This window comes from Zalophus californianus, chromosome 12, assembly GCF_009762305.2.
Source record: "Zalophus californianus isolate mZalCal1 chromosome 12, mZalCal1.pri.v2, whole genome shotgun sequence".
Lineage (NCBI taxonomy): Eukaryota > Metazoa > Chordata > Mammalia > Carnivora > Otariidae > Zalophus > Zalophus californianus.
Window position 1 is genome coordinate 71,836,539 of NC_045606.1, and position 25,349 is coordinate 71,861,887.

The 25,349-nt window shown below is 40.4% G+C and overlaps 1 protein-coding gene across 3 annotated transcripts in view; it reads left to right on the forward strand.

Annotated features, from left to right (window-relative positions):
- The first annotated feature begins 669 nt into the window (after window positions 1-669).
- Window positions 670-25,349, forward strand: part of MDFIC (MyoD family inhibitor domain containing) — a 127,925-nt gene continuing 103,245 nt past the window's right edge. For 2 of the 3 annotated variants that reach the window (XM_027573874.2, XM_027573871.2), the window contains exons 1-3: window positions 670-963; window positions 1,240-1,426; window positions 19,532-19,654. In XM_027573874.2, the coding sequence (XP_027429675.1) occupies window positions 1,342-1,426; window positions 19,532-19,654 (208 nt within the window). In that variant the 5' untranslated portion in view covers window positions 670-963; window positions 1,240-1,341. The remainder of the gene's footprint in view (window positions 964-1,239; window positions 1,427-19,531; window positions 19,655-25,349) is intronic. The other variant, XM_027573872.2, reaches the window with a different exon arrangement.

Below are 25,349 nucleotides of genomic sequence, written 5' to 3' on the forward strand. Positions count from 1 at the left end.
TTCAGTGTGTATGTAGCAGGCCTGGCTTGGGGCCCTGGACCTCCTCAACCACGTCAGCCTGGATGCCTCCAGTTGATCCAAGCAAGTGCAACTGGTTTTACGGATCTAGGATCCTGTTTGACCAGAATAAAGGCTTGAAAAAGAGAATAAAGGTAACTTAAGAGGCACAGAGTAAGAATTTAAACACTCTGCTAAGTAAGGTTCACAGTTTCAAAACCACACTTTTGCTATTCCACCAGTAAAGTTCGAGAAATATTTGTACTTTTTATGGTTTTGCGTTGTCCACCCTAAAGGTTTCTCCTTCACTCATATAGTTCCCAGAGCTTCCAGTAGGTCTGGGACAGGATTGGGAAGAAAGGCTGGAAGAGAGGGGTTGGGGTGAGTCTAGGCAGGAAGATGCCCAGGCAGCCAGGGGACCAGCCAGCTCCCTCCTTTCGCCCAGCCCCTAGAAGAACCCCTTGCTCAGAGCCAGCCCATTCGGGCTTTGGCCTCCTGACCCAGACAGCTTGGGCCCAGAGGCAGCCCACGTTGCGCCGCCCCCAGGCTTGGGCCACCCGCCAAGAGTTCAAGCCCGCCCGATCCGGATATGATGAAAAAGAGCAACAGAGGGAGAAGTGTTTCAGGAGTGAAGGGGTGGAGGACGGTGGGGGGCGGGGGGCGGGGGGGGAGAGGCAGAGGGGGCACAGTCCCCCTCGGAGGGGAACAGGCCGGACTGAGCTGGCTGGAAAGAGGGGGCGGAGAGCGCGGAATGAGAGGAGCGGCCCCTGGCGCAGTTGCCGCCACTGCAGTGTCTGGGCTGAGCCCGAGGGAGGCGGGGAGGGACGCGCAGGGGCGGCCGCCACTGCTGGCGGGCCACTGGGGCGAGATGCGGCTGCTGCCGGAGCTTCGCTAACTTTCCAGGCGGAAGAGGAGGAGGAGGAGGAAGAAGGGGCTTTGAGAGAGTTGGGGGGGGGGGATGCCGAGGTAGGTGGTGGTCTGCCGGGTCAGGAGGAGGAGGGGTTTGGTCGCCTTCCCCAAGCTTCCAAATCTAGTCTCCCTTCCCCGTCCCCCTTCACTGCCTCCCGCCCACAACCGCCCCCCCCGCCCCCCACTGTCAACGTGCAGGGTAGCAGTTTTCCTCCCGGGTTTCAAATCAAAACTTCTCCGGGGTGGGGTTTGGGGAAGGGAAACGGAGGGGGAGGGAATGTCCCGCAGGGGTGGTGTGCTGGTCTCTAAAAACACTTTTTTTTTGTCTGCCAGAAGCAGTTCGTTCTCTGCACCCAACACCTAAGAGCCCTTCGTGGTTCTCCCCGGGGGCGGAGAGCTAGGCGGCAGCGCGGCGCTGGCTCCGTGGAGCGGCCCATGTCCGGCGCGGGTGAAGCCCTCTCTCCCGGGCCCCAGCGCGGGGCCGAGGCGGGCGGCGGCCGGCTGGGCGCCCCAGCCCAGGGTGAGTGCCTGCTTGCAAGTTGCGAGCCGCTTTGTCATTGTTGCATTTTTAAAAATTGTTCACACATTTACTGATTGGGGGAGGGGGGTGGAGGGTGGTGCGGTGAGGATGGATTCTCACCTTGTACTTGGGAACTTTTGCACAGTGTTACTCAAACAAGTTCTCCAGGACTCCAGCCCTAGATCAACAACCGGATAAGAGGGCGGTATCCGCTGGTCCTTCCACTCCCCCTTCCTTTGGCTGCGGGGAAACTGGATGACAGGATTGCTTTTTTCTTAAGCATATGCATTTTGGGGCCTAAGACTCAAATGTGTGGGATCCCTCCCTCCCCTGCTTCACTTCAGTTCTAGTGTCTTCATCAGATCCCGGTCTTCTGAACAAGCATGCACTGTCCGTTCATCTTTCTGATTCTTGGGGGCCACTCTGCGACTCAGTTGATGATCCAGGTTTCTGTGACCAATTGCTTTGGAATGGCTCACGCATATGTTTCAATAACTGTTTTGTTTTGAAATAAACATGCTTTTAAAGAAACACTTTCCAAGAATGAATTAGCTCCTTTGTGTTCTTCCAAAGTGTAAACACAGGGAACCTGTAAAGAAACTAATCTTGTTTGTGGGAAACATCCCTAACAAGCTTATAAACAAGTCAGGCAGTATCTTTTTTTCTCTTGAAGGTAACATACTTCAGGTTTTCAATGGCGACAGTGAACAATGGCCTTACTCTTCAGATGCATTTTCCTCTAAGGGTGGCTCCGATTCAAAAAGTTCTGGGACTGATACAAGCTAAATAATTTTTCAGGTCTCAGAAACCTACCTTATACTCTTGATTTTAAAAATATCTGATAGCTTTTCTTTTTCTTTGGCAATAATGTAGTGAGCTTTTTGGGGTTGTTTTTTGTTTGTTTGTTTGTTTTGTTTTTGTTGTAAGGCAGCAGAAATGGAAAAGAAGTTAATGTTGAATTCAGAAAAGGTGAAAGCAGAAAACATCCATGGCTAAATTAGAATGTTCTGGCATTCAGGGCTGTTAAATTGAATTATGTTTATCATTGCTTTTTGCTTCTAAACAGTGAGTCATTTTTTTTTTTCTAAAGAGAAAATAGAGCGAATCAGAGAGCTTGAATGATCAACATATTTTCCCAGAAGCAGCCCACGTTCTGCACATGGTATTGCCAACATAGTCATTTTCCTGTTAGGCACGCCCTTCATAGTCTTAACGACTCATTGATGTTTATATTCACATTTGAGCTGTTAATCACTATTGTTAAACAATGCTTATGTCAAAATGCACATCAAATATACTACAAAAGCAATTGATTTGATATAGTGATACCTACAGTGTCTAACTTTAATGCATCTTTAGAGTCAGAACTTGCAGTGGTACTGAATATACATGTGCAGATGCAATGCTGTAGAATACCACATGATCTGACACTAAGAAGTGGGCATCTAGAATGGTCTGAGCTGCAGTAGACTGCATACAACACATTATCAGTGTGGAGACTCTTGGGTTATATTGTACCTGAAAATTGACTTACCATCAGCAACATAGTTACATAGTGCTTTTTTATTGGTTGATCTTTCACTCACAACATCCTTTAAATAGGCGTTAAGTGTAATATAAAGTTAATTTTTAAAAAAGAAAATCCTCAGGATCTTGTTATAATATCATGTCTCAAACAAGCAGACTTCATAAGGTGTATTGAAAGAAAAAAAAAATTGGAGCCAGTAGGTAGAATAAAAGCTTCAAGATGCCGCCTTCCATGCTTAAGTTGGTTTTATTGGTAAAGACATTAGTGAAGAGAGCAGCTTTGCTCCCGGAGCACCCTACTCTCAAGCTCTTGCTTGAGTTCTTTTATCGTCTTCCTTCTGTCCTTGGATTCTTTTACCATCCTTTCAGAAGAACAGTTTAATCATTCTCTGGTAAGTTGTGGCCGCTTAGTTAATGGAAACTTAATTTAAAATTTTTGTATATGAAAATCAGAAAAATGGAGTGTTTCATGAAAATTAGCAGAAAATACCTTTTCATGAGGGAAACGTATAAGGTCAAGTCTTCCTTTGTAAGCAAAGATACACAGATGACAAGAGAAAACCTATATGTATATTATTGGATTATGATGAGCTATCCATACTGCTAACTAAGGACCTACAATGTTAGAGTTAAAAGACATTTTAGGGGGTCTCTAGTGAACTCACCATCAACCCTAGAATACCTTTCTCCATTCTTTCAGATGGTTAGTTACACCCCAAGGTGTAGCTCGTTTTACTCAGCAGCATTCAGAGTTAGGAAGGTTTTTCTTATTAAAAGTATAGTTTTCTCTCCTCAAAATTTCTGCTCTTTTCCTGTGATTCTGCAAGGAAAATTATATTGCTTTGACAGCACTAAAAATATTTTCTGTGTATTTTGAAAATTGTTACAGAGTAAGGACATAAGCTCATATGCTCCACGCTCTAAGGGGGAGCCAGGAGCCAGGACAGGTGTCCGAAGGTAGGGAGCAGCAGGGGTTGCGGGCGGTGGAACGGCGCATGCGTCAGGAGGCAGTACGGCTCCACTCCAGTTCACGGTTGCCGCTGGGGCTCGTATCTTCCATATTTCAAGAGATACTGGAAATACAGATTTTTATGTATCATCTGTCCCATTTGAAAAGTTGGCAATTGATTAAATACAATGTTTGTACAGGCCAACAAAGCAACTACACTTTCAGGCTGGAAATGGCTTCTAGGCAGCTGATCTGTTATCTCGGTTACAGAAAATAAAACGTAAACATGCACTTATAACTCTTTCCCTATTTATGCAGAGTGCTTGCATAAATGTCTTCGTAGGTGAAGGATGATTTGGTCCAAACTTAATTTTGTCTTAAGAGAGCGTGGATCCTAATACATTGTATGTTAATTAATTGAATTTAAATTTAAAAAGAGTGGATCCTGTGTCTGTGGTTCATCAAATTGTCATTTATTTTTCTTTTTTGGATGAGACATCTTAAAATTCATTGTGTTATCAACATGGAATATGTAGGTACTTACCTTTTGGTGCAGTAGTTACTAGAATCCATGCAGTGGAAAGAGCTTTTTAATTAAGTGCTTCATTCATACATTTGTGACTTGTAACTAGAAGGATTTTTAGAAATAAAAAGCCTCACTTTTTAGAAAGGATGCCCAAAGAATTTAAGTGACTTGGCCAGGGTCTCACGCAGTCAGTAGAAATCAGGGTAGAATCACAAATTGCAGAATATATGTCATTGTGATAAATGTGGTTGAAGTAGAGAATCAATATAACTTTCCTACAGATGGATGAATTGAAGATAATAGGCTTTGGATACTGTGAATCACTTGAGCCTGTTCCAGTCGCTGCATCACCCCCCCACCCCCCCCACGCACCCCATTGCATTTGCCAAGACTGAGACTGTTGGACTGTGAGTGCTGGAATATACTTTAATGTGATAATGTGTGATTTAATGCACTCTTCTCTCTTGGGAGAGTCCTCTGAGACTATTAGGCAGACTTTTCATAGCAGGATGCAAAATGCCAGTGAAGTTAATTAAAAATAATTTAAAATAGAAGCTAGGGAGAAAATCTTCAAGTTGAAATTACATAAGAAGAGCTTTGACTTAGAAGCTTAGCTGAGTTGTCAGGAGTTTATAGTGGCTAATCAGATTTCCTTTATGGGAAGCCTGTTTATTTCATTTTATACAATGTATGCTTGTAATACCCATATTCTTCTTGTATCATATTGTTTTATCCTTCTGATTAAGGATGGCATTTCTCAAAGTGTGTCATCTTTGGATAGCTTCTATCTCTGGTTCCATTCGGGAGTGATTGTGCTTCCAAGAGACATTTGGCAACATCTGGAGACATGTTTAGTAGATAGATGGGGAGTGGAGTGGGTCCTCCCAGGATCTAGTGGGTAGAAGCCAGGGATAATGCTAAATATCTTACAATGCACAGTACAGAACAGCCCCTTACAACAAAGAATTACCTGGCCTTAGAATGTCAGTAGTGTTGAGATGCTATCCTGATCTCTCAAGGCAATTGGCATTTTGGGCCTCACTCGACTTAAAGAATCCATCTCTGGGTGGGAGGCTCAAGAATCTGCATTTTTAACAGACTCCAGGTGCTCTTTATCTCTGGTTGAGAATCATTGTTTTAGAGTCTTTTATCTGTAGAAAGACAAGTTATCATAGATTTCTAAGAAGTCTCTTTTTTAGTAGAAAGGCTTCAGAAATCTTTAAAGTCTCTTTTTTCAAGTTCCAAATTTTCCGTCCTATCACTCTATATTACTGCTCTTCAGCATTTTTATTACATACCCCAATTAATAAAAATAATGCTGAGTACTCGTCTTCAAAGAATTTTCTAAAATTTTGTGTACTATCATACAAACGTATTGTGAACATTAGAAAAATACATAAATAAGAGTTGTAAGCGGATGAGATAAAGATAAGTGAAATAGATAAATAATAAGGAAAAGAGTGCATAATTTGCACATTAGCTGTGTTTCTTTGTAAGTTGGAGTTTTGGAATCTCAATGATCCTTTCTCATAGAAACAGTGATCAATTGAACCTTGTTATGTGACAAGTACAGCGAGAAACAGAGGGAATGAAATTAGGGTCTCATAGAATGCTGGGGAATCCCATACATTCACCCATAACTATAATACAAGGTAGACTGATAGGTACTATAACAGATGTACAAAGAAAGTATGATGGCAGAACATGGGAGAGAGAAAGTCTCTCTAGCTGGGGCACTTGGAAAAACGTCAAGGAAAACTTGTGATTTGCGCTGGATGAAGAAGCATGATGGTGGGACTCAGCTCTGTGGAGGTGGAAAGCGGAGCTTGGAGGGGATTACTACAGAATGCTAAGTCCTTCACTAAGCCCACTGTATGGTTTGTATGAAGAAACAAAGAGTGAGATAAGGTTGAGAAGATAAAGTGATTTTGAGGATGGGCCTAATTCTCCCCAGGGTGTTTGTATATCCCCTTTCTGGAGGCAGTGGTGAACCATTGAAAGTTCTTGAGAAGGTGAAAGACAGGACCAAATTGGTGTTTTTAGAAAAATAAATCTGGTGGCAGTGCAAAGGATGATGTTGGGGGGGTGGAGCAAGAGTGAAGGTAGTGATTTTACAGGAGGCTACGACAGTCATCTGACAAAAGCGGCCATAGGGCAGCACCAGTAGGAATGGAATTGAGAAAATGAGTTTAAGAACAATAGCAAAAGTAGGCTAGAGTTCTACCTAGCTGTGAGAGCTCCTTGAGGGCTTTGATTTTTACTTCTCATCTGTGAATCTTCTAAAGCACAGTGTCCAAATTTTATTGAATTCAACTGATACAGTTGGGCAACATATTTAATATGGGAGATGCTGGAAAGGTAAAAATTTAAGGTAGTACACGGGTTTGCCTTTTTAGCTTCAGTGGCAACAGAGGAGGAGCTGTTGAGTCCTCTTTTGATCATGTTGGTTCCTGGAACTTACCCCTTGCCATGATAGCCGGTAAGCCACCGAAAAGTAGGACTTATACCTGGAAGAGTGGCGAGTGGTAAGAGTTCACCACCAGGTAGTTGATGGATGGGCACAAGAGTGAGAGAGAGGACTGAGGAGCAGATTTGGAGGCATGGCCACACTTAGGGAGGAGAAGGAAAAGAATGCAGGAAGAGAGTCCATAAGGATTTGTCACAGAAGCATTAGAGGTTTAGTGGTTGTGGAAGATGAAAGAAGTGGTTTGGTAAGAGAGAAGCAAGGTGTATAGAGAGCTTCTGCTGGATGGGTAGACTCTTAGCATGCTTAGCACATGCTAATGGAAAGAAATCTAGGGGCTAGAGAGACTGAAGATGTAAGGGTATGGAGTACAGTGGTGGTGTGGGTGTGTGTAATTGCAAGAGTAAAATTCTGGGACCGAATGGGACAGAGACCAGTCTTAGGAAAGTAGAGAATGTTCCCTTTTCAGATGGGCATGGGAGAAAATGATGAGTGATAATTTAGAGAAAGTTTGATACGAAAAAGAGATCATGGGAGGCCTCCATCTTCTCAGCAAAGTAGATGGTAACATTTGCTGAGAGCAAGGCTGGGGGGCGGTTAGGATGAGTCGAGAAATTTGAGATGAGTGGAAAAGATTTCAAAGCATGAAGTATTCAAGAGGGATTCAATCCGGGGCAAACAAAAGGGCTGCTCAGTAACACTGAGGGCTTAACTAAGAATGCATGGCATGAATTTTTAGTGGACAAGGTCAGCATGGTTGATTGCCTTTCTCAGCAAGGAGCAGGAGGGAGCTTGGGAATAGAAGCTGATAGAATGAATTTTTGGAATTAGCATAGGGTTGGAGGTTGGCAGGGTAGAAGCAGTGGGGGACAGGGAGGAGGATTACACATGTGTGGGCAGAATATGTTTGTTCTAACTAAGCTTGTGTTCTAGGGTATGTGGGGCGCCAGAGAGATCAGAAGTGCAATTGGAGGGAGAAGGTTTCTGGCCAGCAAGAACCATGCCCGTTGGCCTTGTTTGGTCAGTTAACATATAAGGATTTTTTATTAAAACAAACAAACAAACATACGCACGCACGCATGCGCGTGTGTGTATATATGTATGTATATATGTTTATATGTATGTATGTATAAATTGAATGATCTTCATAGGGCTAGTGGGGAAATTGGAATTTTTCGGTGTGTAAGAGCCTTTCCTGTTTTTTGAACCTTATTTCCTGGATCTTGTTGAGGTGATTTCATGGAAAGTTCTAATAGCTGTGTGCAATTATTTTACTAGCACTATATATATATATATATTTATTTAATATATTTATTTATTTGACAGAGACAGTGAGAGAGGGAACGCAAGTAGGGGGAGTGGGGGAGGGAGAAGCAGACTCCCTGCTGCGGGGCTCGATCCCAGGACCCTGGAATCATGACCTGAGCTGAAGGCAGCTGCTTAACAACTGAGCCACCCAGGCGCCCCTACTGGCATTATATTTTTTATAATAATAAAAGATTTGGGGAAATAAGCATAAATCAACATAATCTAAAGTTAAGCCATTTGCAAATGGAAAATTAGAACGATGCAATAAATAACAACAGAGGAGAACAATTCAACCAAATTGTCTTTCTGAGATAATGTAATTATTCTACTATATGTAAAGGCAAGGGATGTGATTTTTATGTTTCTATTTCCAAAGGCCTATCATCAATTTTTATTAAGGGAAGACAGATTCTGCCCTGGCTAGATTGTAGATGTTTGGATAGTTGAATGTTGGTGAGTCATTGGAGCAGATGAAGGACGCTTCAGTCCTTCCTGCTGACTTAACCTTACATGTGTTTGTGCACCAGTGTTTTTGGATGCTTCTCTCTTTTATCTTTGTGCCTGTCGCTTTTTCCCTTTCTGAAGTTTCTTAAACTTTTCATTTCTTTTCACATCAGCACACATATTCTGAAGAAGGAAAGCTTTTAACTTTGTTTTTGAAATCGAGTTGTATTCTAAAGACTCTAATCAGTTAGGGTTCACTAAGTAGGAGCTATGAACAGAGTTATTTTAACATTAATTTCGTTTGTGGTTTCTACTTGCAGTCCACTTCTGTTTTCAGATTCACACCCACATGATCTGAAGTACGATGATTCATATGCATGTGCTTTCATGCCTGAATTTTTTAGTAGTTTCAGGAGTCAGGTCTGAAGTTAACTGTCATGCCAGCACATAGATTTCATTATTGACACGTTTGAAGAGAAACCCTGTTAACAAATAGTTTTTTGTGTGCCTACTACGCACAAAGTCCTGTGAAGATTAAAAATGTGTCACGCGGGCGCCTGGGTGGCTCAGTCATTAAGCCTCTGCCTTCGGCTCAGGTCATGATCCCAGGGTCCTGGGATCGAGCCCCACATCGGGCTCCCTGCTCAGCAGGAAGCCTGCTTCTCCCTCTCCCACTCCCCCTGCTTTTGTTCCTGCTCTCGCTGTGTCTCTCTGTCAAATAAATAAATAAAATCTTCAAAAAAAAAAAAAAATTAAAAAAAAAAATGTGTCACGCATGCATTTTTGCCCACAAGGAATTTATAAAGTAGGTGAGAGAGAGAGGATGAGATATAAATGTGCCAAATTAAATTTTAATTCCTTGCGTAAGTATCAATTAAAAAATCCAGTAAGAACCATGTGACAGATGAGTTGATGGCCAGTTGCCAGCTGATGGGTGCCGTTCTCAAGCACACAAATTCAGAGGTTGAATGAGAAACTCAGAATGGCAAGAAGTCAGTTTTGTCTGTGTTGGACTGTTAGTGACCCCATCTGAAGAACACACATTTTGTAGGTCTTTTTGGTTTGCCTTATGCAGAGTTGAGCACTAAAAATAAAGCAGTTTGTGGTTGAGTAGGTGACAGGCCCTTGGCAGGCAGCTGGCCGAGTACAAAGGAACCGGCTTCCCCTCCAAGATACAGTCCTCCTACTCTTTTCCATGATGGATCAGCCCTTGGTCTTTGGGGCTCTATGAATGTGGACCTACTCTGTTCTTAGTTTTTCCATCACTTAAGCAACATGCATTTCCTGAGGAGTATTACTCTTTATTTCTCACCGAAATGCAAGATGAGATTATGGAGCATGGGAAAGGTGTAGGAGCTTACATTAAGATGTATACAATGTGAAAATAACTATTCCAACTTTTCATCAATATGTGAAATGAATTTAATTTTTCTTGAGCTAAGGAGTAACGTACCCAGTCTTTGTGTTGAAAGTATTTCCCGTTGGAGGAGACAAAGATTGGTGGCACTGGTAGTGGGCACAGGAAAAATCTATATCTGAGAGAAATTGGGAAGTTGTAACTAGCTGGGTCTCATAATTGATTATGTTGGTGCAGGGAAAAGAGAATTGAAAGGTGATTCTGTGAATACCACTGACCAAGACACGGACTACAGTTGGAGAAACAGTCAGGGACAGAAAAGAAGTGGTGATGAATTTTAAGAAATGTTGAGTTGGAGTTGCTAAAGATCTATTGATGTAGAGTTGAAACTTCAAATTTGTAGGTCAGGGCATGGGAACAGGCCTAGAATAATGGATCTAAAAGTTCTCCTGGAGGTGGTCATTTTAATGAGGTGGTCAAGTTAATGAGATGACGAAGATTGTGGAGCCAGAGTGGGTTGGTTGTCTTAAAGGAGAATCCAAAGAAGGCAGTGTCTCAAAGAAAAGCCAGGTTAGTGAATTCTATGGAGGCTTCTGGTTTGGGCCTTTAGGAGAATTACCAGAGAGGATACATCCCCTGACCTATGATCTGTGTCGATCATTCTGAAGTCCAAAAAATAAATTCAATACAGTTCTGATTCTCTTCTTTGTGGTTTTACTGCTATGTGAAATGCTCTTCTCCATCCTCTGTCACTTACTTATATTCCCACCTGATAGAACCGAGAGGTAACAGAAAAGTTTGTGTGTGTGTGTTCTAATAAAACTTCATTTATAAAGACAGGCAGTAAACAGGATTTGTCCCATTAGCCATAGTTTTTAATCCCTATTAGACAAGTGCTAGATAGCAGAAATGTTCTATAGCTTGCTCAGAAAAGTTTTTAGAATTGTGGCAGTTACAACAGTGATCATGGAAAAGAGACTAAAGATGGGTGTGTGACTTCATTTGAAAAAAGGGGAAGATGTCGGAGTCCTCAATTCCTTTTTTGTAATAGGCTTAGTCGATTGCCAAGTAAGAGAACTGCTGTGGTTATGGTCTCTCTGGATTCTCGCAGTCAGTAAGACAAAACTCTTTAATAAGAGCTTTCTAGACGAGATGAAGGAGACTATCCTGTCCATAAGGGTGGATGTAAAAAAAAAAAAAAGGCCCTGAAAAGACACTGAAGGAATTGAGGGTGTTTAGCACAGAGAAGAGAAAGACACAAGAGCATGAGATATTAGTTCTAAGACGAGACTGCCACATGGAAGGAAGATTAGGCTTGACTTCAACTGCAAAGAGCAAAATATGGTGAATCATTGAAAAATACAGGGAAGTAGATTTTAGCCACTTGTGAGGAAAATCTTTGAATTGTCAAAGCAGTCCCAAACTGGGCGAAGCGGTGTGCTGAGGCTGTGTCCCCGTCCCGGGAGTATTCATGCCTACGCTCCTCAGCTTGTTCTTGGGAATATTGGATGGTGAAGGTATTCATCTGAATTCAGGTTATCACGTTGGGCCGAGACCTCTAAAAGCTCAGCTAACTGCAAAATTCCATGAGCCTGTGAGTGTTTGGTGTTAGCCTGAGTATACTTGGTTGAAAGAACACAATTGAACATCTATTTGAAGAGGCGGGAGTTTACTATGCCTTAGGGTAGGTCATCCTGAAACTGTATCTTTAGGACAAGGAACTGTAGGTTTAGATGTCAAAGGGAGGAGATAAAGGTGGCTGAAGTAATGTGTCCTGGTCGCCCGTATCAGCTTGCTGTCACCTCACCTCTCCCTGCTCCTTCTGCCATTTATTTTAGAGCCCTGATTTATTGAGATATTACCGGAACTAGAGCTGCATTTTGTACCTGTGCATTTGCTGCATAGTCATATTCAATTGTATATCAACCTGATTTCGGAATTGTTTTCCACTGTGTGATGTGTATAATCCACTCTGCCTACCCCCAGCGTGTGAACTAGTTGAGTCTGTCGTTTTTATCACTCTTGAATGTAAATGCACCATAAGCTTCTGAATGCATAAAAAGCCCTTTGAAGGAATGCGTTTTAGATTTTGCTCAGAAGTCTTACTTTTCAAAATATCGCTAACAGTGAATCGATTCAATTGATTTAGGTGTTTATTTCTCTAAACTTCATAATGATCTGTGCTTATATAATAACTTTACTGTCTTTACAGTGTTATGAAATTTTGTGCATATGCTCATTTATCTGTTAAAAATGCTTTGGTTATCTTCATTTTTTTTGGACAATGAGATTTTAATACATTTGAGAGCATAAGGCAAAGCAGGTTGGTTTTGCTTTGCTTCTTGAAGGTCATTAGGCTTGAGGGGTTTGTTTGTTTGTGTTTGTTTGGTGAGTGAAGAAGTAAAATTCCAGAGCCTCCGGTCTTCCTGAAAGCTGCTTTATCTTTGGTTTTTAAAGGTTACATTTGGGAAGCATTTGTAGATTTCCACATTGTTCTGAGCCTCTGGGACAAACAGACCCAGATTTTTTACTTTTCTCAGAGATTCTCGTCTTGGATTACTTGAGATTTCATAAACCGGAACACACATAGATCATCTGAAATAATGCTGGTATTTTATTTTATTTTATTTTATTTTATTTTATTTTATTTTATTTTAAGATTTTATTTATTTATTTGACAGACAGATACATAGCGAGAGAGGGAACACAAGCAGGGGGAGTGGGAGAGGGAGAAGCAGGCTTCCCGCTGAGCAAGGAGCCCGATGTGGGGCTCGATCCCAGGACCATGGGATCATGACCTGAGCCGAAGGCAAACGCTTAATGACTGAGCCACCCAGGCGCCCCAATGCTGGTATTTTAATGGAAGAGTAAAAATTGTTTAAAGCAATTTTGTTTTCAGAAAAAGGAGGTCTGAATATAGATTGCATAGCAGTAAGAATATACATCTTACATAGATTATAAATGATCTGTCATAGATTATTATCAAATATTAAGTTGAATTGGATGAGATCTAACATGCAGAAGCCCCCAAATTCAAGTATAAAGAAGGAAACTTATATTCCTTTTCTGTATGAATATATGTGTATTTTACCCTAAGTTTTATGAGGTTTTATAAACATTTGTGCCAAGCACCATCATTTATATTAGTCTTTCATGAAGTAAGCAAATAAAGTATGGATAAAAAGTAGAAAATGTTTTTGATGGTTGGTTTGTGCATTTACAAATACCTCTGCCTAGTTCAGCAGAATATTTGAGGTGGCTTTTAAGAGTACATTTTAAAAGAAGATTAAAACATAATAATGGAAAATATAGGTACCTAGGAGATCTAAACATGGGGAAAAATCGAAATGTACAGAGAGACTGTAGGGTCAGATTCATTCAGTTTTGTCTGTAAATTTGGGTCAAAAAGAAAGCATTTTTTAAAACATGTTCACCGTGCATCAGGAAAAAAAAAATTATAGCTTCTCAGAGAAAGCAATAGTTTTCCTTGTACTCTGTCTGGAAAACAGATTTCTTGCATGGTTTTTCACATAGGGATTATTGAATAGATTACTGCCCTCAACAGCTCCCATATGATAACTTTTTAAAAGATGCTTAATGTCCTAACAGTTAGTGAACTACTGATAGCAAATGTAGATGAGCCCTTACCATATACCAGAAACTCTGCTTCCCAGGCATGATTCCATTTCTTTCCCCATCCACCGTATGAGATAGATAACTGTTTCTAGTCCTGTTTTGACAAAACTAATTTGCCCAGGATCCATAGCATTAGTGGTTGGACCCAGGGGCCCTGATTTGAGATCCTCTGCTCTTAACCACTTCTAGTGCAAAGTACAATTTAGAGATGGTATTTCTGTCCCAGGGAACCTAAGGAGAGTGTTTTTTGTTCGTCAGGAAGGAATCAGATACATCTGGAATTTTACATGACAATATTGTCTCCATTTCTTGGAAGACCGTGGCACATACAGAACTTTATGTTTAAAAGCTCATTAGTAACTTTGACAAACTAATCATCCTCCTCATGCAGCATGACTCGATTCTTTTACTATTATGTGCTAATAGCATTTAGCTATTGAGATGGTATATTTGCTTGATTACAGACTGATGGAAAGAATATCCCTCTTCAGTAGTTGGAACTGCTGTCTTTTAGAAAGGTTTATGTTCATTGTTTGTGCCTACAATAGGCAGAACTGGGACTAGTTATAAATAACCTGATAGCAAATTTATGTTCAAAATAAAGAATAACTTACTAACGAACCTAAGTGACCAAGAATGGGCTGTGTTTCTTTGTGAGGTGTCATTCCTTGGAATTTTGAAGGGCTGAGTGTTGTTAGTGGGTCTTTCTACACTGGCTGCAGTATGAAATTAGCTGAGCTCAAGATGCTTTCCGGCTCTGACTTTTATCCTATTTTCAACTTAATATCCATCTCTGAGACTCATTCTATATTCTCATCAGTAAAGAGCTAATGGGTCCTTTCTTAAAATATCGTTGATGATTCTGAAGATCAAATAAATATTATATATTAAAGTCCTTTGAAAATTGCTAATACTGTAATTGCAAAAATTAATTTACTTTTTCAACAAAAGGAAGTGTTGTTTCATTTTTAAAAACTTGTTTAACAACCATATACCAGCTGAGTAGCTGTTGTGTGGCATGCAACATAATATAATGGACATACATTATTATCTAATTTGCTTATTTTTAATGCTCTTAGATTTTTCTTCTGTTAATCACCGTTCAACTAGGTTATTCCCCAACTCTCTGAGATAAGTGAAATTCTCAAAGTTTTAAATTTGGATAATGTCAACTAGGTAAAATATTATAGAATTTTTGATTAAATGGAAATTCTATTTACCTGGTTCTTTCTCCTTCTTCTTCAGTAGGAGTGATTGAGATTAGAGAGAGATTGCGTCTCACCATCCGTACCTTTCTTTAGAAAAATAACAAAAAATAAAGTGTATTGATCCTGTAAGATAGTCATTTCTGTGTAGGACATATTGTATGTAAATTGATCACTTAGAATTATTATTTTCCTCTGAATCTTTTGTTAATTCATGCTTGTTATTTGAGAATTAACTCAAATCCAGTGCCTTACAAAGGCTTTTCTTTGATTTCCTCCACTCCATTCTGAACGCCCTTCAGTGTGTATATGAAGTTTTGGCTCTGTTGGTTAGCCCTTTTGTAGAGTCAGATTTACAGAATTTTAGAGTCGAAAGCCTCTGCAACCATCCAGCTCAATGCCCTCATTTCCGGTTGAAGAAAATGAGCCCCAGCCACACGGCTGGTCAGTTTGAGTCAGAATTACAACCCAGTGCAGGTTTTATTACCTTCAGTTTTGTAGTTTCTTGTTTTGTGTGTATGTTGGGTCTTCCCAGCTAGAAGATTTTTTTTTGTCAGGGACTGAGGTTTTTGGTTGTTGCTGGGGTTCTCCCCACCACCCCAGCCAAAGATTCTTCTGTACTTCTGTGTTCAGGGTAACTAGAATTCTTGGGAAAACAGCCTTTTGGAAGTGGCTGCCAGAATAGGCAGTTATTCTCTGGTCTAGTGCTGTCTTTTTCAAGTGTCTTCAGTTTTTATTTTAGTTTCTAAAACATGCTTCTGTAGTCATCTATTAGTAGAATTGGTAAGTGTTATCTATAACTCGGGTTTTGTATTCTCATAGTTCTGGCACGGAGACAGAACTAAATACCTCTGTATGAGTGATGAGGTCAAATTGCATTTTCTCATTACTTGGAATCCTGTGATGAGGTGATGCAAAGCAAGGTGTGTATCTCCGTGTTGGATAGGCTCTCCTAAGTTTTCTGTAAATCGTGTAGAACAGAAGAACTTACAAGAATTGTGTAGAGCAGAATCCCTCATTCCTGGCTATCTGATGATGACAAAACTCCTCCCATACCCCCTGAACTGGGACCTCTGAGGTTGGGACCTGTGCATCTTGATGGTTAAGGAGCTCTGCAGTAGAGAACCACTGGCTTAGAAGAATGGCATTATTGAGCCGATGGAGGTCTCCTTTTAAGAGAAAAACTGTTAAGTTAGGGAGGAGTGCTGCTTGCATGTGTGAACAGAATTCTTGTGGGAAGGTACAGACTGATCTCATGCATCACTTGATTATCTATGGGATATCTCTTTGGGGACCACATACTAGTTGAATAGCAACTACAAACCTTTGTAAACCCAGCAAGGAAGTGATGAAACCAGGACTGTGGCCCTGCTTCTGCAGTTCAGAAGTAACACCATTAACCTATATTGATCCTAGAAATCTGCTATTAGAAACGGCCTGTTGGTCATCTTAATGAGTAGTGGCTGACCCAAGGTATTGAAAGTTGTAGTAAAGTTGGTTCTGTGGCTGGACATTGTGGTGCTCATCTTACAGTTGTCTACCAATTAACTCTTCCTCTGCCTCAGTGCATTTCTTCAGTGTCAGATGTAATTATGCACCGTTTATGAGGCCGCCATATAGGTATTCCATTAAATATTACAGATATGTTAATAAAATAATATAGATATGTTAGAAAGTTGTACAACACTCACGTGGTCACAGAAGTTTAGTTTATAGACATGGAGAGTTGACAAAAGTCAACTTAATTTTTATACTTTGAACTTTTTCTCAGCTTTGCTTTGGGCTGGGTGCTGTGGGTCATAGCAAAAAGCTGAGACCAACTTTTGGGCCAAGACATTTACTTTTCAAAGAAGGCAAAGTTGGAGAGACTGATGATTGTGATTTGAGAGTAATTACATTTTACTGATTATTTCTTGAATATAATAGGACAGAGAATGATAGTTTTTGTTTTTTAACTTGAGGAAGGTAGAATTTCACAGATAAGGAAACTTAAAAAAAAAAAAAAAGTGAGACTGTTCCTTAATAAAATTTAAAGCAGAAGGAACTTTATGTTCCCCTTACTAGTGGGTCACTACTAGATGCGTGTGTGTATGGACCACATGACATTTTCATTTATTCAGTGGAGAGTCTAAAGGGCCTGTGTTGAGTACTTGAATATTGGACATGATTCAAATGTGAGTCAAGTGTGTCTAGAGGCTTTATTCATACCTATTTTCTTTTAGTCAGCAATGCTTCATAATGCCCTGGTTTCATGAATTAATTTTAATGGAATTAAACTTGAACAGCTCAAAATTATATAATTAATTTCATTCAGCTTCAATTAAAGTTACTAATTGAATCAAGCCTACTAGCATGACACCTGGCGGCAGTTAGCTACATAACAGTAGCTGCAAGTATGTGGGACTCTGCTGCTGAGCTAGTTTATGTATACTAGTGAGTTTTTATAAAAAGCTCTTCTGTTGATAATCTCAGAAAGGCCTTGAGTTGACTGTAACAGTGGAAAGATTCCTGGAGTTGTTTAAAAAAGTAAAGATTTTAATTGAAACTAACACCTCTCAGGAAGATTACATTTTCTCTTGGATAATGCTGAGTAAATGTTACATAAATCTTCTAGAACATATTGGTTTAGCATGCTTCTGATTTTATTTTACTGCTATCTGAATATGGTTTTGCTTTCTGAAAATACTTAGCATTGAAGACCCTGCTTTTTTTCAGAGACTTTAGCCTCTGGATTTAGTTTCCTAAGAGGGTGTCCATCTATTTTCATGTGTTGAAATGTGTTTCATGGCAGAACTTTTCAATTGTTGTGAAATCCCCATGGTACATGAGAAACTTTTGCACGTGCAGAAATTTTTTTCTTCCACTGGAAATGTTAACACAGTTGACTAACAACTTCTGTTTGAATCTCTTTCCTTTCCTTGCTTCCATGGCTTGACATCATCCAGCTTCTCGTCCTTCTCTTACTCCTTTCTAATTGTACAGACCCCTCTTGGTACTCTTATTTTAATGTATTAACTCTTTTGATGGGCCCGTTCATTTAAATGGCTTTAGCAGTCAAGTTTAGGAAGATCACTGTTTCCAGCTATAACTTGATTTATTTATGATTTGCAAATTCAAATGTGCAACACTAAACTCATCCACTAAACTGTAACGTCCATGAAGGCCTGAGCCGCATCTCACAATTCATTGCATCCTCATTGCCTAGCACAAAGCCTAAACATCTACTATGTACAAATAAATATTTTTTTAAACCAATAAATTATTCTCCTGGTCTCCAGGTTTTCCCAGTCAAATCCTTGACTGAGAGGGCTCTATCATCTCCAGTCCCATCTTCCCTGATTATCTGTGCAGAGCTCTAGTTACATTTTCACGTCTACCCCCTTTCTCCTCTTGTCATTCAGTTGATTAAACTCTGATTAAACTGCACTCTTCTCTCTTAGTTTCCCTTACTCTCTTCTCCCTCTTAGGTACATCCATACTCCATTGATTCTCAGTGGTGTTAAGTGCAATAATATTACCTAAGTGCCCCACACCCAAATTGAACTAGAATCTTCGGTGGTGGGGCCCAGGAATCTTTTTTTTTTTTTTTTTTAAAGTCCCCCAAGTGAGTTAAAACACAGTCAGGATTGAGACACTGCTGTGCACGAATGTATTAATCTTCCTAATGCTTGGCCCTGATAAGGCATTTCATAAAGCTTCAGTGGCTACTTTGACTTATTTGTCTTGCCTTTAAATTGGGTCCAGATTTCTCACCTTCGCATTCAAATATCCATGCTATGTCCCTAATCAAACCTTTACAGTCTTATCTCCTAATGTCCCCCTTGAAGTATTGCACACTCCAGAGTGTTGGAACCTTTGCTTGTGGAGTTTGCCCACGCCATTCTTCTACCAGGCATTGCCTTTCTCCCATCTCTGCTTTGAGAATTCCTGCGAATGTTTTAAAGACCATCCAACATGCACCTTTCTCTCTAGTGCTTTTCTTGAGCTCTGAATTGGGATGAGTTTCTTTTTCTTCCCTCAAACCTCTTCAGTGCTCTGGACCTCTTATGACATGGATTTTACCTTGTGTTACAGTTAGCTTTTTGTTTGAGTTATTATGTTCCTGGTAAGATGTTACTTTTCCTTACTGGCTTTCCCCCTGAGGACCCATAAACCCATGTATAAATCTCCCATCCTCAGTAGCCTCCCTTTCCGAGAATGTGTAAGTCGTTGCCTCTTTCCTGAGTTTCCACAGAGAGAACTTTGCACTTGCTTTCTACACCTTCTCACTTCTCAGTCGCTCCTCATGCAACTGCAGTCTGACTTTTAGCCCAGCCGTTCAGTGGGGTCTCTTCTCCTTTGGTGCTTCCCTTCCACGCCCACCCCCTACATGTACAGACTCACTTTCATCTTGTATGTCACCTTTGCACATGACTCTGTCATGGCAGACCACTTGGTGTGTTACGATGACTTAATAATCTTAACAGGTTATTTTTGTTGTATGCATGTCTGTTTCTTCTTCACATAGTAGGTGCTCAGTAAATCTGTTACTACTTCAGTAACCTATGCAACAGTCAATAGAGATACTGCTCCCATTTTCTTAAGTTATGGCACACTTGGAAGCATTTGGGGAAAAGAAAACCCTTAAAATAAAAAAAATAGAGAAAAATATGTAACATTTAATAATAATATATCTTTTGTTTTATTTAGAAAAATGTGATAAAGAAAATACTGAGAGAAATATAGCTCAAGCTACCGATAGCTGCTTCACACATGGAGAGATGCAAGACCAGTCCATTTGGGGAAACTGTTCAGATGACGAACTCATCCGAAGTAAGTATTTTTAGAGAAAATCAGAGTGATTTGGGTATATGGCTATGATAATATGCTTTCAGTTAATTGTTCCATATAATTCTCCCAGAAATCAATAAATCAACAGAGTTTATCTGCAAGTATATTCATGAGTATTTTAAAATGTAGAGCTAGGATATAAGTAATACCGTCTGTCCATTTTCATCCTTTTTTTTTTTTTTTTTAAAGAAGAATTGACCTGTAAATTTTGGACTTTATTCTCATAGAGATATAGCTAAACTTAATTCCTTTTTTTTTTTTTTTTTTTAAGATTTTATTTACTCATTTGCGAGAGAGAGAGCACAAAGAGGGGCAGTGGGAAAGGGAGAAGCAGACTCCCCGCTGAGCAGGGAGCCCGACGTGGGGCTCGATCCCAGGACCTGTAGATCATGACCTGAGCCGAAGGCAGACACTTATCCATCTGAGCCACCCACGTGCCCCTAAACTTAATTCCTTCTTGAGCATTGATGAAGTAGAAGTCAGACAATTCTGAGTGGACTGTGAAACTAAAAAGATAAAAGACAGAGCAAAAGGACAATAAACAGTACCTTGAAGGTTGATAGCGTTCTGGTCCCTGTTCTTGTAGTCAAATGATTCCAAACTGTTGTTTTTTATTTTTTCATTTTTTCATTTTTTTGTTTTTTTACAATTAACATTTTTAGCATGACTTGGTTTCTTTTTATTCTCTTCGTCTCCCTGAAAGTGCTCTGTAGAATATATACAAAAGCTTTGGTATATTTTCATTTGACTGTGGGAATGCCTGGCAACAGCAGTGTCACTGGGGTGTTATTCAACGTGCTGATTCTGGGGACGCCTGAGTGGCTCAGTCTGTAAGTGTCTGCCTTCGGCTCAGGTCATAATCCCAGGGTCCTGGGATCAAGCCCTACATCAGGCTCCCTGCTCCGCGGGAAGCCTGCTTCTCCATCTCCCACTCCCCCTGCTTGTGTTCCCTCTCTTGCTGTGTCTCTCTCTGTCAAATGAATAAATAAAAGTCTTCAAAAAAAGAAAAACTGATTCTGCATCAGGTTCTATAGACCTGGAGCTTCCCCCAGTAGGTTCAAAGAATGAATTATTCTCTCTAGTAAGCATGTAAGTATAAAGATTATTGCTATACTGTTTGGTGAAGCTCCATCTTAGTTACAGAATTCATACCATTAAAGGGAAAGGATTTAAAATGAATTCTTCTCCCTATCGTTAAACTGGTTAAGTGGGCAGTGATAAAAGAAAAAAAAAAGGTACTGTAAATTGCATGAAATCATTTCTTTTGAGATAAGGATGGTTCAGCCTGTACCATGGGACACGGGAGCATCTGGGAGCCACTGTCTAGTTTTACTAACACGCACTGAACGAACGCAGAGATGGAGCATTATGACCCCCTGTGGGAAGGCTGCTGGGAAAACGGATAGTCGAATGGATATCCAGAAGAGAAAGGCCAAAGACGGCAATGCTACGCCTGCCCAAAACGTACCTGGCAAGAATTTCCGAATATTTGCGGGTGACCTTGGACTCTGAATTCTGATTACAGATTTCAGAAACTGTATTTTTGTCTTCTTCCTGGTCACACTTTTCTAGGCAAAGGCGACTTTGTTGGGTCTCCAGAAAAATCTGATATCTGGATTTGCCAGAACGGAACGATTTAGGTCATCTTTAGACTCCACTCAAGTCTGGCTAGCACTTCAAGGTCCGACACTCTGATAGCTTCTGCTGTTCCAACTCCCTGACACCAGCCTCCCCAGAGCTGTCTGGATTTTCTTCTTTGGCCTTCCCCGTAGAGTAGGTGGTGGTCTCTGCATAATTCACCGCCTGTCTCTCTCAACCCCACTGTTAGGGAGGTGTGTTTTCCTCTTGGCATCTAGCATATTTTGGGGAGCCCGGTAAAATCTTTTGTAATAACAATAGGCCCTGGAAAGAAGGCCCTGGCTCAGAGTTGCATGGGGGAGGAAGGGAACATCTGTGGTGAGTCAGGCCCGGGCTGGCTCCCATTCCAGGAGTCCTGTGTGGTTCCCCGAGCACTGGGGAAGGGGCGGGCAGCTGGCTCTCATGGAATTGATTTTAGTGTTCCCACTGTAGTGCGAGGTTGGCTGGATGCAGGGATCATCAGAAAAATGAGCCTGGCCGGGGTGTGGGAACATTTTCAAATGCACAGCCCACTCTTTTTCCGAGCTTCCATGGGACGGCTCAGCTGCATAAGCAAGAAGTGGAAGACAGTGAGTCTGTTTAATAGGACTTTCTTTCTCTATCTGTTCTAGAGCATGGTTAGAAGGCTGGCAGCTAACATCTACGTTGTCCCGGATGCCTGCTGCTTTCTTTGTTGGACATTTAAGGTGTAATTTATAGGGGACTGTTAGCTGTCAGAGTGATGAGGCTGTTTTTACTTTTCTGAGAATAACTGAGCTCTGGAAAGTCAAGGGAGTGGTTGCTTTGGAAATTGTATTCTAATTAAAGGGTGTATTCTCAGGCCTCATAAACGAGATCCAAGCTGAGAATAATTTCCAAATTATTCTGTGAACTTTAACCCTGACCTCAGTGGACCACCCACTTGTGGTTCACACTTGGTTCATGCTCCACACCGAAGTTCCAGCTTTGTGTGCCTGCCCTGGTCCTTGTAGAAAACATTGCAGGTGGCAGGCCTCAGGTACAGTGCTCTCAGGGCCTGGATTTCAAATTGGTTGCCCTTGAGTTGCTAACTTATTACAGAGAATCCTTTCTGGAAGTTATAAATAAAAGGGAAGAAATCCATATGGAATCAAACATTTCGAATAAATAGGCCACACACAATCTGGTCAGGGAATGTGCATTGTGACTCTCTTTCTTATGAAATTTGAATTAAAAAGACAATTCCAACTACTTAGTTTTAAAAAAAAATCAGATCAGTAAAGAATTAAAAATGTAATGGAGGTTTTTGAGGAAATTTTATGATTGGGAGGTTTTATTTTTTCATCTTACGAATTTTCTTTTTACAGTTTAAAAGGGGTTCATATTCTGAGGAAATGCTTTGGTATATAACTTCTGGAATGAGGCTTAAATTTTAGAGTTTATAAGAGTATCTTTTTATGGGAACACCAGTTAAGACTTTGGCTCTTCCCGTTAGATGAGCCTATATGATTCGGTATATAATTTGGAGCGCTGCCTTGTTTTTATAATCACTATTCCTCTGAATTGGTCAAATAAATGTGGCAGGGAAGTGACACCCTCAATTAATATTAATTTTTCTATTTAACCTATAATATGCATAAACTGATAACAGGCAATAGGCACCATTTCATGTTTTAATTAGACTAGAAAAGAAGTAGAAGTACCATTTTGATCTTAGTCTTTGGGGGGATTTCTAAGGTAGGAAAGTGTGTGTGTGTGTGTGTGTGTGTGTGTGTGTGTGTGTGTGTGTGTTCCTATGTTTATACTCAGATATGTATAGTGTTTTCCTTTAATTTAGGTCAAACTCTATTCTAATTATTTCTATAGAGAGAGAGCTTACATTTTTCTTTGTTCTTCTTTCCGAAGTGCCTCAGGTCTCTCTCGCAGATTTTTCTAGGTCTTTCTGAAAATTCTTATTACTTAACTTTATCCTTGGACATTGCTTTTACATAAACGTCTCGTAATTCTAAATGTCATTACTTAACTCCAGAAACTTTCCTTAGCTCCCCTTCTGAAATAAATTTCCCATTAAATTAAACTATTTTGTTCAGCTAATTCTCTCCTTTGTGATTTTGTAGAATTCCCATGATCTGAAGCAAAGTTAGAATGCTCCACTTAAATGGTAATCCTCATTCTATTTAACCCATTTATTCATTCTGAAGAGTTTTTAGCTCTCATACTAGTAAGCACTTAATTGGTAGTAGACTGCAGTCCTCTTCTCTAATTCACACTTGTCTCCTCTTTATGGAGCTAATGCTTCCTGGCTTCCTGCTGTTTCACTTGCCCTGCTGCTGGAAACCTTCCTTTTGGTATCCTTGGAGTTTCCTCTCAACATCACCAGGCTTGGTTCTGAGGAGCTCTATTCCTTCTCTTCCAAGACTTTGCCAGCTTACCTCTGATCACTCCTTAGTGAATATTACTTTATCATTTGAAGGAATGTCTCCTTTATGTCAAATACTGAAAAAAGGCAGAGACTCAGGCATACTGTTTATATACTGAGAACATTTCTTATTTGATGATAAGGAAAGAGCATGAGAGATTTGGATTTAAATTTCTAAAGTAGTTCTCATGTTTGAGTGCACATTATTGTTAATATTATTACTATTATTCTTTTAGAATTCCGTTTATATAAAAGAGGACATAAACAAGCCCCAGAAATAAGTATCGCCCAGTAAGACTGGGGGTGGGGAATGTAGCTTTCGTGTTATGTTTCTTAGGTGATCTGGAATTCTCTCTCAATAGTGCATGCTGACTCATTCTGGGATCCCATATTGGGAGTAAATCTTTGTGACTTCGTCTTGCTCAGTATCTTTTCCTCCATTTGTCTCTCAGAAAAATTCTCTTTTTTAAAAAATTTGCTGACCAAATGGTTATGTGGCTACAGTTGAGATGCTTTGATTATTGCTGTAGAGAAGAATCGTTAACCATCCCGTTATTCCAAAATCCAACTCATGATTTGGTTTCAGGTCATAAGCTATTTTTTGATGGTTACCTGTGTTTATCTCATTGGCCAATGACCATGATTAGGCTGCATTCTCGAATGGAACTCAAGTTTACTGACACACTTCTTCCTTAGGGCGCATTATTCCAAGCTCATCTGGGTTTTGGTCAAGATACTAGAGAGAACCATTGCCCATTGTTTTTGGTTTGAGCAACTTAAGCTCAGGGTCCTGGAAGCTGACTCTCCGGTTCGGATCCTGGATACATCATTATTGCTGGTGTTGGGCAAGTTAAACTCTGTGATCAAATTTCTCATTTTAAAATGGAGGTGCCTGGGTGGCTCAGACGGTTAAGCATCTGCCTTCGGCTCGGGTCATGGTCCCAAGGTCCTGGAATCAAGCCCCGCATCGGGCTCCCTGCTGAGCGGGGAGCCTGCTTCTCCCTCTCCCCCTGCTTGTACTTTCTCTCTCCTGTCAAATAAATAAAATCTTATAAAATAAAATAAATAAAAATAAAATGGAGGTGCTAATTCTTTATACCTTATTGGGTTATTTTAAGGATTATATGAGAAAATATGTTGTATGCTTAATTAGCACAGAGCTGTATGTGTAAACATTGAATGAATTTATTGGTTCTCATTATTATTATCCTTGGGCACAGGTATCAGTTACAAAGCTTTGTTTTTTGTTTTGAGGTTTGCATTTTCTTTTGATTCGTGATTCCAGTGGGTTACATGTCCAGACATACTGGGTACATAGACCATGTCTTCCTGAGATCGTTGATATTTATGTCACAACAGTAGCCAGCACACTGGATGCCACATGGTTTATGCTTAATAAATGCATAAGAAGCACATAGAATTAATGAGATTCTTTACCCATCTTGCTTGTATTATTTCAGACTTTAAGGTCTCTCATGAACATTCTAAATCAATACATTCTTCCTTTTATTCCTTCTAACCCGCTACTTACTCCCAAGCCATACATGATTCATTCATGTCAAGTTCCAGATATTTATAGATGACTCTAAGGATATTAAAGCAGTCAAGTCATAGGTTTGACTGCTCTTGGCTGATAAGTCCTTCAGAAGAGTTCTCAGGGAA